This window comes from Theropithecus gelada, chromosome 1 (assembly GCF_003255815.1).
Source record: "Theropithecus gelada isolate Dixy chromosome 1, Tgel_1.0, whole genome shotgun sequence".
NCBI lineage: Eukaryota > Metazoa > Chordata > Mammalia > Primates > Cercopithecidae > Theropithecus > Theropithecus gelada.
In genome coordinates this window covers 149,583,079-149,598,610 of record NC_037668.1, presented here as the reverse complement: position 1 = coordinate 149,598,610, position 15,532 = coordinate 149,583,079, and the positions used below count along the sequence as shown (strand labels likewise).

Genomic DNA, 15,532 nt, shown 5'->3' with positions numbered 1-15,532 from the left:
TTTATTACTGAAATCTATTGCCTACAGAAATTAGCAGTCTTGTCCTCTAAAATGAGTGAATTTGTATGCCTAGAATATTCCTTTACAAATACGATTGATTCGTAAGAAATTCTATGCGTGTGTGTGTGTGTGTGTGTGTGTGTGAGAAAGAGAGAGAGAGAGATTGGGTTCAACATTGGACCTTTGTTTATTATACATATAACCCTTTTAATTTGTTCCAAATATAATGTAAATATAAAATGATCATAAACGGTAAAAAGCAGAAAAGTCTGGCTGTGCACTCTTCATCTTTATCAAATGTGATTGATAACTTTGAAGTATTTGTATTGAATATTTATAAGCATTGTGGAAATGCCTAGTTGATTATCACTGCAGAACAAAAATTATATATTTTCATCATTTTAAACCATGGCTCAACATGTTACCAAAAAGAAATGCAAATCCTTTGGTGTCAATTCTTATTGCATAAAACAAAATGAAAAACTTTTTTTAAAAAAACTCTCTCTGAAGATTTCACAATGTACCAGTAGTTCCGGCACATTATGTATTCAGGAGAGTTAGACAAAGCTATTAACTCATCAACACTGCATTACCTAATGAAATCCTTCTACATTAGCTAAGCAGGAACATTACATCATTTCTATTTTTACTATTTATGTCATGGGCCATATTTTTGTCCTGTGAATTTTTTCAGACCAGTTTCTTTCAAGATTTACATTTAAAGAAATATTTTGTAGCCTGTAATGCCAGCACTTTGGGAGGCTGAAGCAGGTGGATCACCTGAGGTCAGGAGTTTGAGATCAGCCTGACCAATACAGTGAAACCCCATCTCTACTAAAAATACAAAAGAAAAAGGAAAAAATCTCGGTGTGGTGGCGTGCACCTGTAGTCCCAGCTACTCGGGAAGCTGAGACAGGAGAATTGCTTGAACCCAGGAGGCCTAGGTTGCAGTGAGCTGAGATGGTTCCACTGCACTCCAGCCTGGGCAACAGAGCAAGATTCCATCTCAAATTTTCAAAAGTTTGTAATAAACTACAAATATCGGAATATTAATTTATGGTCTACTATAAAAACTGACTTTTATCTTTAATAACACCAACCAAAAGAATTCCTTTTTATTTACTTCTGACGGTTGCCTATTGTGGCAAAGATTACTAATTGCTCCGTATTATGTATTATACTCCTTTTCCTCAGTAACATAAAAACACTTTTTACCTGGGCAAATGGCTACTTGAAATAAGGACAGCATTTTTCAACATTCCCTGAAGCTAGGTACGGCTATGTGACTAAGTTCCGACCATGCAAGATAACCACAGGTGGAGGAGCAACTTCTAAAATATGTCTTTGAAGTGAAAGTGAGTATTCTTTAACCATTATTCCTTCCTGCTGGGTGAAAATCAGACTGGATGGCTGGAGCTCAAGTAATCATCTTGAGCTATGAGGTAGAAGCCTTGTCCATAAGGATGGCACAGCAAAAAGATGAAGTGTGCGGGTCTCACCTATGAACGTCCCACCTCTGCATTTACTGTGGACACCTATTACCAGTGAGAGAAAAACTTCATCACTATTATTTTAGGTTCTAATATCTCAAGTGAAATAATGAATCAAAAATGATAAACCCATCTCTATTAGGTTTTCCCCCATAAAACTTTCATTGTCTACATAATCTTACTTCAGAGAGAGTGCTTGGGCTATATTTTAGTGTTATAAAAAATCATATTACAAAGATAGGACCTAGCACTAGCATGGAACATGGTAGATCACTTTTTAAAATAAATGAATATTTTCCGTTCTTTATAATTATCAGCATTGCAGCAGTATTGGCTTCCATTATTTTTCATTTCAAATATATAGTGGTTGGGTTCTATTCTGAGGTCTAAGTTTTGGAATTAGTCTTTATTAGTTATTTATTAGTCTCACCCTACCAACATATTTTTTTTCTATTGGGAAATGTATAGTAAGTTCCAAATGTACATTTAAGTTGTGATAGCTCTGTACATTCTTTTATAAAATTAAAGAACTACTGATAAAAGACTGAGACTTTAGTAAGGACTAGTAGTTCAATACTCAGTCCAACTCAGCACAAAACCAATATTAACATTAGGTTAACTATGGGGTTAGTAGCAGAAAGCTAAATGTGCTAACTGAAAGATTCCTTCATTCATTATTTTAAGGTAAGTACATAACCTACCTAGAGCAAGGTAGTGAACAAGGCTTAAAATAAAGATAAAACATGAAACTTGTCCTCCAGGAGCTTATTGTCTACTGAAGAAATAGCATGGATGTTTAGAGAGTACCCTAGGCAGTTTCAGCAACTTTGGAGTAAGAATTTCAACTGAATAGAAAAAAAAAAAAATTTCATGACATTGAATTACAGTCATTTCTCTGCAGACTTCTCAGATAAGTATGATTACATATATAGAGAAATAATACATATATAGAGAGAGCATATTTGTATAATGTATGAATGTACATATATACACATATACGTACATATACAGAGTAGCATTTTAATTTAATTTAATTTAATCTCATTGACGATACTCTGTATAGCTGAGTTCAAGTTCCAAAATCAGGCATAAGGCAAAAATAACATGATTTAAAGCTCCCTTGACGACTCTTTATATGGTCCATAAAGTACAGTACATTTGGTTTTGTATATGCCTCTAACTTTTCAGAAATCAATGATTCTTCAGGGCTCTTAAGTCTTCATTCTTTGTATAGACACCCAAACAATGAGTATCACTTCTTTGTCAATGATTGGGAAATCCTAAAATTATTCAAACATTCTTTCCAGCTAACAGATAATTGACGTTTTCAGTACCGCATAGCATCCTTTGCCTATGATATTATTTTTGTAGGTTTTTGTTTTGTTTTATTTTTGCTTTTTTACTTTTTCCTCCATCCCTTACCCATTTCCAATATATGTAGTTGAATGTTTGTAACTTAAATGCATGCAGGTAAGGCTCTACCAAAACATTACAATGATAATTCCTACATTGAATTTTACTGCTCTCACCTATGAATTTTACTGCTTTCACCTAATATGAACCTAAGGGGCATCTTGTAATTGAGAATTAAGTTTTCTTATATTTTATTTTATTTTGTTGTTGTTGTTGTTGTTTTCCATTTCCCACATAAATAGTGAGCTCCTTGCCTTTCTATATTGGGCATGACAGGGTGGCACGGGGCTGCTTGGAAAAGCAGAATCTAACACCATATTCCCAGACCTAGTGAATCAGAATCCATGTTACCAAGATCCCCAATTCTTACTTCCTTTCTCCTGGGAACTTTCAGAAGCACCACGCTTGGGGTTCAGGAGTCCTACTGACACTGCCTCTCTTTCTTCATTCACTTGCCTTGGCATTTTTCTGGCAGCAAAGTTAACACAGAACCAGACGCAGGAGTAAAGCGGGGATAGTTGCAAGCTCAGCAGGTGAAAGTATTCCCGTCTAACCTGACCACTACTCTTCTACACTAGTGTCTTGCAATATGTGATTCATAAACCTTCCAAAAAACCAACTGGAGCATTAGGTAAAATGCAAATTGCTAAATACTAGCCCAGACATACAGAATGAGTGGCCCCAAAATCTGCATTTTATAAGTAATCTGAGAATCACCTTATGACCAGTAGAATTGAGAGTCACTAATTATTACTAGTAGCCATGGAAAAGAGGCAAAAATTAGAGACATGTTTTCAGTATGAAATCCACTTCATTCAGGTAAAAAAAAAAAAAGGCCATTGTATGTAAAAACTGAAACAATTTTAGTGGCAAAAGCTATATTATTATTTGTATTATAAATTAAAATGCCTTTTTCTTTACATAAATGTAGATTTATTTGGGTCATCTGGAAGATTCTTCTTATTATTATCGATTCATTTGCCAAACTATAGCAAATAATAAATAATATTACTATTATTTGTCATTTTACCTGAGGAAGCAATATAACCCCTATACTTTAGCTCAATGTAATGCAACAATAAAATTGAGAAAATATTTTCTGTACACCAATATCTGTGGCACTTGATGCTAGGTGCTGTAATAATTATGTGACAATTAAGTTTACATGTTTAAACACCTTATGGAAAAAATAATTCATATACGTGCAAAGTCTTGAATCCATTCATTCTTGAAATAATTTCAAATCAAATTGTGAAGTCAGTTTCTGAGCAGTCCTCAGTTTGAGGGGAAATGCCAGTCCTATCTCTCTGGGCTGCAACTTTGCATGATAACAGGGCTGCAGGGAAAATCAGCAAAAGCTACCCAGAGTTAATTGGAGCCCTTTCAACAAATCTAAAGATACACAGGAGTGATGACTGAAGGGTTTTCTACCCTGAGGCTCCCGCTGAGGAAATGAACCTTAAAGAAGTCCTTGCTCTGAACCTTGGCCTTGGGAGGGCACAGAATCTAGACCCTGTGGCCCAAAGGGGCCCATTTGCTCCTGAGTAGGCCTGTTAACCCTTGGACTCTCCATTGCAACTGGGATTTATCTCATTTAATCCTCTGATAGACAAATTCATGAATGGTAAATATTCTGCTTCACTATTCTATTTTCTTCAGTTATCCTAGTTGATATTCATTTTTAATAATTTTCTTTGCTTTTACCTTCTGCTTTTTGTAAGTCTGAGCATAGAATCCCACTTCCCTGCACTTAATTTTTGCCATCTTATAATATTCCTTTGCTAGTGTTTTCTATTTACTTTTAATAGCTTATTATTTTTTATACACATTTAATTTTTTCCCTCCTAACATTTTTGAGTTTCAGTGGGGAAATGAAAGTTATAAGAATTTCTGGATAAAATTTAAATGTGATCACTGGTGACAAACTCCTCCTTTAAATACAGTTTCCCTATGCTGGCTGTACAGCAGAATTACCTGCGATACTTTAAAAATACAAACTCCCAGGCCACATTCCAGGCCTATTGAATCAGACATTTTGCACATGGAGCACACAGGCATTAGTATATTTTTTAAAGCTCCCCAGGCGACTCAGTGTACACCTACAGTTTTGAACTACCATCTTGTAAGAAGCCCAGTGAAATGACCAAAGTGTTAGAAATACCTAAAATGAGACCAGGCAAAGACAATGGACTTTTAGAAGGAAAGTCCTAGGCAAACCTAGTCTTAAACTGTAAGCAAAACGCTAGCAAACTCTCAGAACTCCTACTCTACCAAACACTGGGAAGCAAAGAGCTGAAACTGCAGGGTGGCTGCAAGGCTAATGCAAATTTATCCCACTAACCCTATCATCATCTTAGCGAAGGTTTTTATTAACAGCAACTGGATGCCCCGTAAGATGATTAGAAAACAGTTTAATTTTCCCTTGCAAACACCGAGTGAGAAGATTATTTTAGAAATGAGCCAACTGAACTATGGAGTTGAGTTTGGGGGAGTACATTTAGCTGATGGAAAAATTGTAACTCGAAAGAAGGAGGAGAATACAGCCCTCAAATTACGGAAGATTATCATATTCCGGGGAGGATTTAATTCAAGAAACCTATAAAATGTAAAAATCATGAGTTGCATGCCATTAATAAGGTCTCAAATAACTTGGAATCCACTAAATACGAGACAGGAGGTAAGCAGTAAAACAGAGATGAAGACAAAAATTGAGAATTTCAAGAGGCAGGTAGCAATCAAAGTAAGCTGGATGAGGAAAAATGCAGATCATATCAAAGACTGTACTAGAAGAATTAAAAATCATCTTAGAAGTTTCAAAGAGCAGAATCAACAGTGCAAAAATCAGAAAATGGAAAGAAAAACAACTATGCAACAGTAACCCAGAAATCAGAAACTATAATTCAGAGATTATAAAGATAACGATGAATTCATTTAGCACTCACTATATGCCTGTTTCTGAGCAAAATATTTTACGTTAACTGATTTTAATCTTTATAGCAGTTCCACAATATAAATATGATTTTCATCCCCCATTAATGAATGAGGAAACTCCAATGGAAGGATATGTTTTTTAATTTGCCTGAGATCACACAGCTAAAAAGTGGCATAGGCGGAATTTGACCTTAGATTGATTTGACTCTACAAGCCGTGTTCTGAACTACTAAAATGAGGAAGACAACCTGGGAAGAAATATACAATATTGAAAACTGCTATTTCTCACCAGAAGTAATGATTACAAACACAGTGGCAAATTTTCCAAGTTGAAGAAAGACCCAAATCTAAAGAATAAAAGAGCTTATTAAATAACAAAAAAATTAATGAAAAGAAACCGGCACATTTTCTGATTAGCATTTTTTAAACGTAATTGGTAAAGAACCCTACGCTAACCAATAAAGCTAAATTGCCTTGTACATTCAGTATCAGAATTATTTTATTTAAATATGACTCTAACAACCAAAATTAACTGAAATATTAAAATCTCAACAAAAGTCACCTCAGATATGCTAAACAAGGACTATTTTCAAGATCGATAGCAAAACTGCTCAATAGCAAAACTGTTTAAATAGGCTTCACTGATTTTTCTCTCTTTTAGTACCTTGGTTTCTCAACCAACTGGCAAAGCAGCTGTCTCAAAACAATCTCTACACCCCTAACATCTCCACCAAATCCAGCTTTCTGGCTCTCTGCTTTCTAAACTCCTTCCATCTCACTTCCTAGTATTCCTTTTTGTTTACTGGGAAATTCTCTGACTTTGATAATTATCCAAGCTGACTTTGGTGCCTCTCAATTCACATTCCCCCCTCATTATCCTGAGTCTTCACAATGAAAATTCCACCTGGCAATACTGGAGTTCTTCTTAGTCTTTAAGATTACCTTCTACATATGTCCTTGACGACTCACTTTAGCACTGAGAGCAGCAGACTCCTTGAAAGAAAAAACATCAAAGGATTCATAGTACACACTGGCAAGAAATGTAGCGAAAAAAATCACTAAAAAACAAGAAATAACAAAACTGGGAAACATAAAACATGATGCCAGAAAGAAGACCAATTATATCAATTATAAAAAACAAGTATGAATGAGTGACTCCCCTACTTAAATATGGAGAATCTCAAGTGAAAGATAAAACTAAAACTGCAGAGATATATAGAAGTCCTCCTTGTCATTGGAATTTTTTCTAAACTGTGACTTTTAAGTGAAATGATAAACAACAAACCCAATTTTCCCACAGGCTAATTGATGTAAGAAAGAATTAAGATCCTATGTCAGCCGGGCGTGATGGCTCACGCCTGTAATTCCAGCACTTTGGGAGGCCGAGGCGGGAGGATCACGAGGTCAGGAGATGGAGACCATCCTGGCTACCACGGTGAAACCCCATCTCTACTAAAAATACAAAAATTAGTTGGGTGTGGTGGCGGGCGCCTGTAGTTCCAGCTACTCAGGAGGCTGAGGCAGAAGAATGGCATGAACCCAGGAGGTAGAGCTTGCAGTGAGCAGAGATCGCACCACTGCAATCCAACCTGGGCAACAGAGGTAGACTCCATCTCTTTTAAAAAAAAAAAATACTATGATGTATTTCTGGTCACAAAATATCACCAAACTTCTATAGACTACTAATATTAAACACTGTAATGAATGTGTGCTATGTGTGCTATACATCCATTTACAAAAGATTAATCAAAACAAGATAATGATTTACTCAAGTTTTGGTGAATCAGTGAGTGACAGTGGTCATAGTGGTATAAATCAAGGAATAAATACTTTCCAAGTGAACATTGTAAGGAGCACCTCCTACCAGCATTTTGTTCAAACCCCAGCAATCACAGACTGGGCAGCTTGCTGAGCCCTGTCATACTGCACTGTTTATTGCTGTGCATCTGTATGATTATCATAGACTTTATGAATTTTTATTTTACAATGATTTCTATTTATTCATTCATTTATTTTCCCATCTGCTTATTCCACTTTAGGGTTGTATGTGGCTGGAGCCCATCCTGGCAGCTCAGGGCTCAAGGTAGGAACCAGCCCTGGACAGGCCACCATACCGTCACAGGGCACACTCACACACACCTGCACTCACTCACTCTGGGCTCATGTAGACAGCTCAGTTCATGTAAGGGGAAAACCTTTGGGATGTGGGAGGAAACTGGAGTACCGAGAGAAAACCCACAAAAAACATGGGGAAAATGTGCAAATTCCACGCAGACAGTGGCCCTTGCTAGGGTTTTTTTTTTTTTTAATTTTCTCATCAACCTTATAAGAAAACAATGTTGAATGAAAGGACTTTAGCCAAGTTGCTGCCATGCAGTCATGTGCTACATAATGTTTTGGTCAGCAACAGACAGCATATAGGATAGTGGTCCCATAAGATTACGATGCAGTGTTTTTACTATACCTTTTCTGTGTTTCGATCTGTTTAGATACACAAATACTTACCACTGAGTTATAGTTCCCTACACTATTCAATACAGTTACATGCTGCGCAGGTTTGCAGCCCAGAAACAATAGGCTACACCATCTAGCTTAGCTGTGGAGTAGGCTATGCCATCTAGGCTTATGTAAGTACATTCTATGATGTTTGCAACGTGATGAAATCTCCTAACGACACATTTCTCAGAACATATCCATCCTTTAGCAATGCATGGCTGTACCTAAAGCAATGAGACCTCAAAGGTTAAAACTTAAATAATAAGTGTAAAAGTCACAAAAATTCAAAAAATGCAAACAAAAAATATCTCAGAGAAATTGACAAAACTGCACTCATAGTTAACATGGTTAACACTTCCCTTGGTTTTTGACAAATTTGATATATAAAAATAAACAACTGCTCAGTAGTTTTCTGATTTTCTTCCGCCTATACATCACTACCATGTACAACATGCCTTTTGAGTAACATCCAGGACTACACTAGGTTGGTTTACAATCTGTGGGATCTCTCCTTCAAGAAGGGATCCTTCAGAATCTTGGGAGAGGCTGATTTAATTTGAAAAGCCTCCCTGCTCCCAGTTTCTAATTTGCTCTTACCCTAACCTTAGAATTACTATTTTGAGGAAGATGCATTATGTTATCAACATGGTATATCTAACATAAACAAATAATAATCAACTCTAAATGGGGAATATATATTTTTAAAAAATCACCCATAGTATATTGAACATTTTAAGGATGTTGTATTAACTACATAAAATATTTTTTAAATCCGTACACAAAAATGTAAATCAATTTTTTTTTGAATGACAAAACTGGGGGAGTTGCATCAGATGAGACAAACGTGTATATTATTCTTCATATTCAGAGAAAAATGAGAAATGACAAAATGTGAATCATTCAACGGAAAAATTAACAATGCGGCTGGGCGCGGTGGCTCACGCCAGTAATCCCAGCACTTTGGGAGGTCGAGGCGGGCGGATCATGAGGTCAGGAAATCGAGACCATCCTGGCTAACATGGTGAAACCCCGTCTCCAGTAAAAAAAATACAAAAACTTCTCCAGGCGTGGTGGCGGACGCCTGTAGTCCCAGCTACTCCGGAGGCTGAGGCAGGAGAATGGAGTGAACCTGGGAGGCGGAGCTTGCAGTGAGCCGAGATCGCGCCACTGCACTCCAGCCTGGGCGACAGAGCGAGACTCCGTCTCAAAAAAAAAAAGAAAAAAAGAAAAAAAAAAAGAAATAAAAAAAGAAAAATTAACAGTGAAGCTGGGTGCAGTGGCTCATGCCTGTAATCCCAGCACTTTGGGATGCCAAGGCAGGTGGATCACCTGAGGTCAGGAGTTCGAGACCAGTCTAACCAACGAGGTGAAATTCCATCTCTACTAAAAATACAAAAATAACCCTGGTGTGGTGGTGCACACCTGAAATCCCAGCTACTTGGGAGGCCGAGGCAGGAAAATCTCTTGAACTCAAGAAGCAGAGTTTGCAGGGAGCTGAGATTGTACCACTGCACTCCAGTGACAGAATGAGAATCTGTCTCAAAAAATAAAAAAATAAATAAAATAAAATAATAAAAAGCAATGGACTTACTTAGGCACATAAAAGAAGTAGAAATGGCCAATAAATATTTTAAAAACTAATCTCTCTAGTAATCACATAAACACAAACTAAAACAATATTCTGACATTTTGCCGTTTAAATTCGCAATTTTTTTCAACTGTTAAACTTGGTGTTGGCTAGATAAAATGAAATGCACAATCTTGCATTCTGCTTGCTAGTGGAAGCATAATTTGCACAGCTTTTTGGGCAGTGTCAAAATCACTATCCTGGCCGGATACAGTGGCTCATGCCTGTATTCCCAGCGCTTTGGGAGGCCAAGGTGGGCGAATCACCAGGTCAGAATTCACGAGGTCAGGAGATCAAGACCATTCTGGCTAACACGGTGGAACCCTGTCTCTACTAAAAATAAAAAAAAACTAGTCCAGGCATGGTGGCAGGCACCTGTAGTCCCAGCTACTCGGGAGGCTGAGGCAGGAGAATGGCATGCGCCCAGGAGGCGGAGCTTGCAGTGAGCCAAGATCAAGCCACTGCACTCCAGCCTGGGCAAGAGAGCAAGACTCCATCTAAAAAAAAACAAAAAACAAAACAAACACAAACAAACAAAAAAACACTATCCTTTTCTTGAGAAATTACCATACATTAAGCATAGTGTTACATACTTTACAGATATCCTACAGGTAACATTGATACAGTGCATGCCACATGTCAAGCACTGTGCTATGTGCTTTACGTATACATGAATTCATTTAATCTCCACAGCTGCCCTGCGAGGCAGGTAGTTGTATCGCATTCTTATTTACATGGAAGGATTTTGAAGCACACTGAGGTTTATTGATTTGTCCAAGTTACACAGCTAAAAAGGTTTAGAGCTAAAATATCATATCACTTAATATTTTTAATATTCTTCTAAGGTAAATATTACTCTCCCATTTCAAAGGTTAAGACTTAAGGATCCAGAAGGATGTGGAACTTATCTAAGTCACAGAGAAGGTCTATAGCAGAGATTTATATCAATGTCTGACTTCAAAGTTCAAGACTATACAATATCTTAAGAGCCTTGGATGCAGTTATTCTACTTCTAGGGATTTATTCTATCACAGTTGTCAGGAATTCTCCTACTAAGGATTTACGTCCAAATTTCTTTAAATTATATTAATTACAAAGTTGATTGTTGCAAACCCAGGAAGTAGGGGGAGACTGAGACAAAATGTGATTACATGAGAGGCCGAGCAGGGACATGGATGAAGCTGGAAACCATCATTTTCAGCAAACTAACACAGGAACAGAAAACCAAACACCACATGTTCTCACTCATAAGTGGGAGTTGAACAATGAGAAAACATGAGCACAAGGAGGGGAACATCCCACACCAGGGCCTTTCGAGGGGTGGGTGTGTGTGTAGAGGAGGGATAGCATTAGGAGAAATAACTAATGTAGATGCCGGGTTGGTGGGTGCAACAAGCCAGTATGGCACATGTATACCTATGTAAGAAACCTGCACATTCTGCACATGTATCCCAGAACTTAAAGTATAATTAATAAAAAAGAAAGAAAAAATTTGAGGAGAGGGATATGATGTTGGATGCTCTGTAGAATAGACTCATGGCCAAGGAGAGAAAAAAAAAAAAAAAGGTTATGAGAAAGATGAAGATAAGTATTGCAGTTGTCCAGGCAAAAGGTGGTAGTGGTTTGGGCTGACCAGTAGATTAGAGGAGAAATGGACGAACTTCACACATATTTTAAGAAATAGAATGACAACTGTGGATATGAGGTGTGAAGGAGGTGGAAAGTCCAGAGTAACTCTCAGACTTTCTTGACTGGGTGGCTGGAGGTATCTATGAGAATGTAGGAGAAGCAAGAGTTGAGGTTTGGAAAGTGTAGAAGGTGAGAGACATCCAGTTGGAAATGTCACTGTGTCCACATGCCTATTAGGATGCAGGCATTTGGATGTCTAGGTGGGATGTGCAATTAGGAGTCAACAGCAGCATCTGTCTGGTATTTGATGTTATGAGAATCAATAAGGTTTTTGGAGCAAGCCAGAAAAAAAATGAAAGAGAAAGAGGAGACAGCCCAGTTCTAAATCCTGAGACTCTTCAATATGTCATCACACTTTGGAAGAAGTGAGCAAAGGATACTGAGAACAGGGTTCCTGGAGAACACAGAGGTAAGCAGAAGAGTCATAGAAGTGAAGAAATATTTCAAGAAATGATGAGAGAGTTACTGTAGAGAATACTGAAGAGTGGTGAAGACATAGAGTGCCAAGTGTTTTTTGCCCGTGTAAACATGGCAGTTCTTGGTGCTCATCACAAAAGTAATGAGCAGAGGCCAGATAAAGTGAAGACAAAATGAATTTCGATACTTCATGCCAGACGAAGGCCGAGAGGAGGAGAGAGGGAGCAACAGCTGGGAGTTTGGACAGAATGAAGATTTTTGTGATTGGTTTGGGTTAGTGTGTTGGTTTTTAACAATGGGAGATAAAAGAGTTTGAATGACCCTGAGAAGAATCCACTCAGTCAGTGGTTCACAAACTCTGGCATGCATCAGGTGTACCTGGGGGCTTGTTAAAACAAGGACTGCTAAGCCACCTCCCGAGTGTCTGATTTGGTGGGTTTCAGGTGGGCAGGAGAATGTGCATTAATAGTAAGTTCCCACATGAAGCTAGTAATGCTGGTCCTTGGGCCATACTCTACTGCAGCAGAGAGAGGCATTAAACATGTAAGTGAGAAGAAGGTAAGCTATCAGTAACATCTCTGAAAAAACAGGAAGAGTCAGGGTCCAGAAGACTTGTGAAGATTTCTATTTTTGATAGGATAAGAGAAGCTTTGTAAAACAGAAAAGAAAAAAGTGTGAAAATAAAAAATAATAATGAAAAGAAAATGATAGCATAGCACACACCTCCTATATGTCAAAATGTTTTTAAGTGTTTTAGCATGCATTCATTCATCCAACCCCTAATAACAACTCCATCAGGCAGAAAAATGCAATTAATACATACATCTGGTAGTAAGAAAGTAACAGAAATCCTATACAATAGATTGCTTTATCTGTGGTGTCTAATTTGATCTAAAATAGAACATTGTCAGTTGAGTGGGATGAGAAAGGGAGATAGCATGTGTATAGTTTGGGAAAATATAAAATATTTAATGAGGAGAATGGGAGAAGGAGACTATTCTGGAAATATAGTAGGATTGGTGTCATTACTGAGTGCTCATTTGAAAGTGGGGTTTAGCATTTTTGGCAATAAACTACTTGATATTTTCCAGCCCATGTAGCTGCCATGTGCAACCTGTGAAAAGGCAAGCTGTGGGCTTAATCAGGTTGGGTTTTTATAAGGAGGGTAAAATAGGAAAGAAGTGAAGGATGTGAATTTGTTTGTTTTTCTTTTGCTAAAAGTTGGTGGTATATTTGGGCTGTACATTCCAAAGAGTCTAAAAAAAGGAAGCCAAGTCTTGGGGGAACTGACCAGCAGGTATGTTGGGGAAATATTTAAGGCTTTTCTAACATCCATTCTGATGGTTCATGTTACAAGATTTTTTGATAGAGGAAAATGTTTTTTCTGTCAAAGTTGACATATTTACTTTCTTTTTATCAAAGGCTTAAATTCAACTCTCCCTTTAAATGTGCTTTAATATTTCATGAAGTTGAAAAATGCGCTTAATACACATGCATGAATTTGAGTGTGAGATGTGTTAGTGGTGTGTATGAGTATATTTCATTATAATCATTCTTCATGGCACACCGCACTGTGAGAAATCGATTCACTGATTTGCCAGTCCAAATAACTAGGGCTCTAAGACTCCTCCACCTTGAGATAATTAGGTTTAATCAGCAATTTTACAATAAATAATAGTGGTGTGAACTGGGGCTAGTCCCAAAGAGTAAATTTTTGCTTTGTGAAATAAGTATTTATACCTAGGATTTCCAAAAGATGTCTATAAGGTGTTAAAGGGCTATAGCCACCTATGATGTAATCTTTGGGGGATGGAGAGAATCTCTACCTTAGAATAAAATTATTCATGAGAGCCCATGCACATTGTAGAATTATCCTTTTTATCCTAGGTAGATGTAGGCTTCCACTACTTTAGATGGTGGTTGTTCTTAATCAGGTAAAATACACTTATATTTAATAAATTTAAAAAAAAATTGCAGAAGATTTTTATTTAAAATTCAAACAAAAAGGAAGTTAATAAGATCTACTCTGTTAAAGAATCGCCTTTACCTGTGAGGGTGCTTGTATTGACAAATTCAGCACTGGCAGAGGGCATGTAGGGTGGACGGGTGTTGTCCTCACTGTAGGCTTTCACAATGTACTTCTCAATTACTCCTCTGACAACAGGTTCATCCCAGGTCACCTCAATGCTGTATCCATTTAAGCTGCGGACTCTTGAGGGAGTTGGCACACTTTGTGGAGCTGTGAAGGAATAAAAGAGAAAATAGGGAAAAAGGCAGTTCTGAGAAGACTATTGCTCCTATTCTTCACTTTTAATGGCCGCAGTAAATCAGACTCAACCATTAGCATAAATACAATTTATTAGAGTTGTAACTTTTCAGCATTGATTTAATATGACTGCACATCTTGAGCCATTCAGTTTAAGCGATATTTCAGAACCATCAAAACTCCATCGACATAACATTCTTTCAAGTCTAGTCCAGGTTTTCCAAAAACATTTAATGTATCAGACATGTTTAAACATCACTCATAAAGAAGGAGGTGGATGGTAGGCAGATAACAAGTTCAAGCAATATAATGATGTACCCCCTTTGAAGCAAGATAATTAGACTGTTATTATACATAGTGGTTTGACACTTTTATATCTTCGATGTATTAGCCAAAAAAGATCACAAATGTGATTGTGTTGTACTTGAATGCCTGGACCCATTTTCCAAATGCAATTGTTTTTCTAATTAATTTTTAAAAAGCAAAGTTCTACCAGATATGATATATGGAATATATTCTTAATTGCAGTTTTTGGGGGTGGGGAGTGGGGCAAAGGAGCTGGTGCCCTTGAGATTCTACAAAGTCATTTTCAAAGATTTGTTCTGCAGAATATCTGAAAATAATATCACAAAATGAGGAAGTTTAAAAGAACTACAAAACCTTACTTACAAGCTGAGCCCTCTAATTTAAAAAATCTATAACCTTTAACTATTTATTAGACATTTCTACAGTTCTGATCAGTAAAAACTTCATCACAGCTGAGTGCACTGGGGACACAAAGAAAGAGCCCAAGGAACTCTGTGGCAGGATGATGGATGAGAGACCTGCTCTAGCTGCTCATGGACTCCTGAGCCCTGTCGATGGAGGATCACTCTGGTTTTCCACATCAAATCTCCTCCTCTCCGACTTTACTGTCCAGACCAATAAAATAGGACAGCTTTAAGGGAAACAGAGTGCACATAAAGGATAAGAGGAAACACCAAAGGGGAGAACCACTCTCTGAGCTGTTTAAACACCACAGGCACCTATAGAAAACACACAGGCCACACGATCGAGTTGCAAGGAAAGGGACAATGGGAGTGATGTTGATTTTATTAGTTCTGAAATGTGGTACAGGGCAAAGTACAGTACTGTCTAACAGATGGTCTTCTCATAAGGGACAGAGCAAAACTGACTCAAAAATAATTAAATAGTGCAATTATT

The 15,532-nt window shown here is 37.4% G+C and overlaps 1 protein-coding gene across 1 annotated transcript in view; it reads right to left on the bottom strand.

The window, feature by feature from the left end:
• The window catches only part of USH2A (usherin), a 795,153-nt gene that overhangs the window by 427,247 nt on the left and 352,374 nt on the right, over positions 1–15,532 (bottom strand). The window contains exon 29 of the mRNA XM_025367257.1: positions 14,111–14,302. Within this exon, the coding sequence (XP_025223042.1) occupies positions 14,111–14,302 (192 nt within the window). The remainder of the gene's footprint in view (positions 1–14,110; positions 14,303–15,532) is intronic.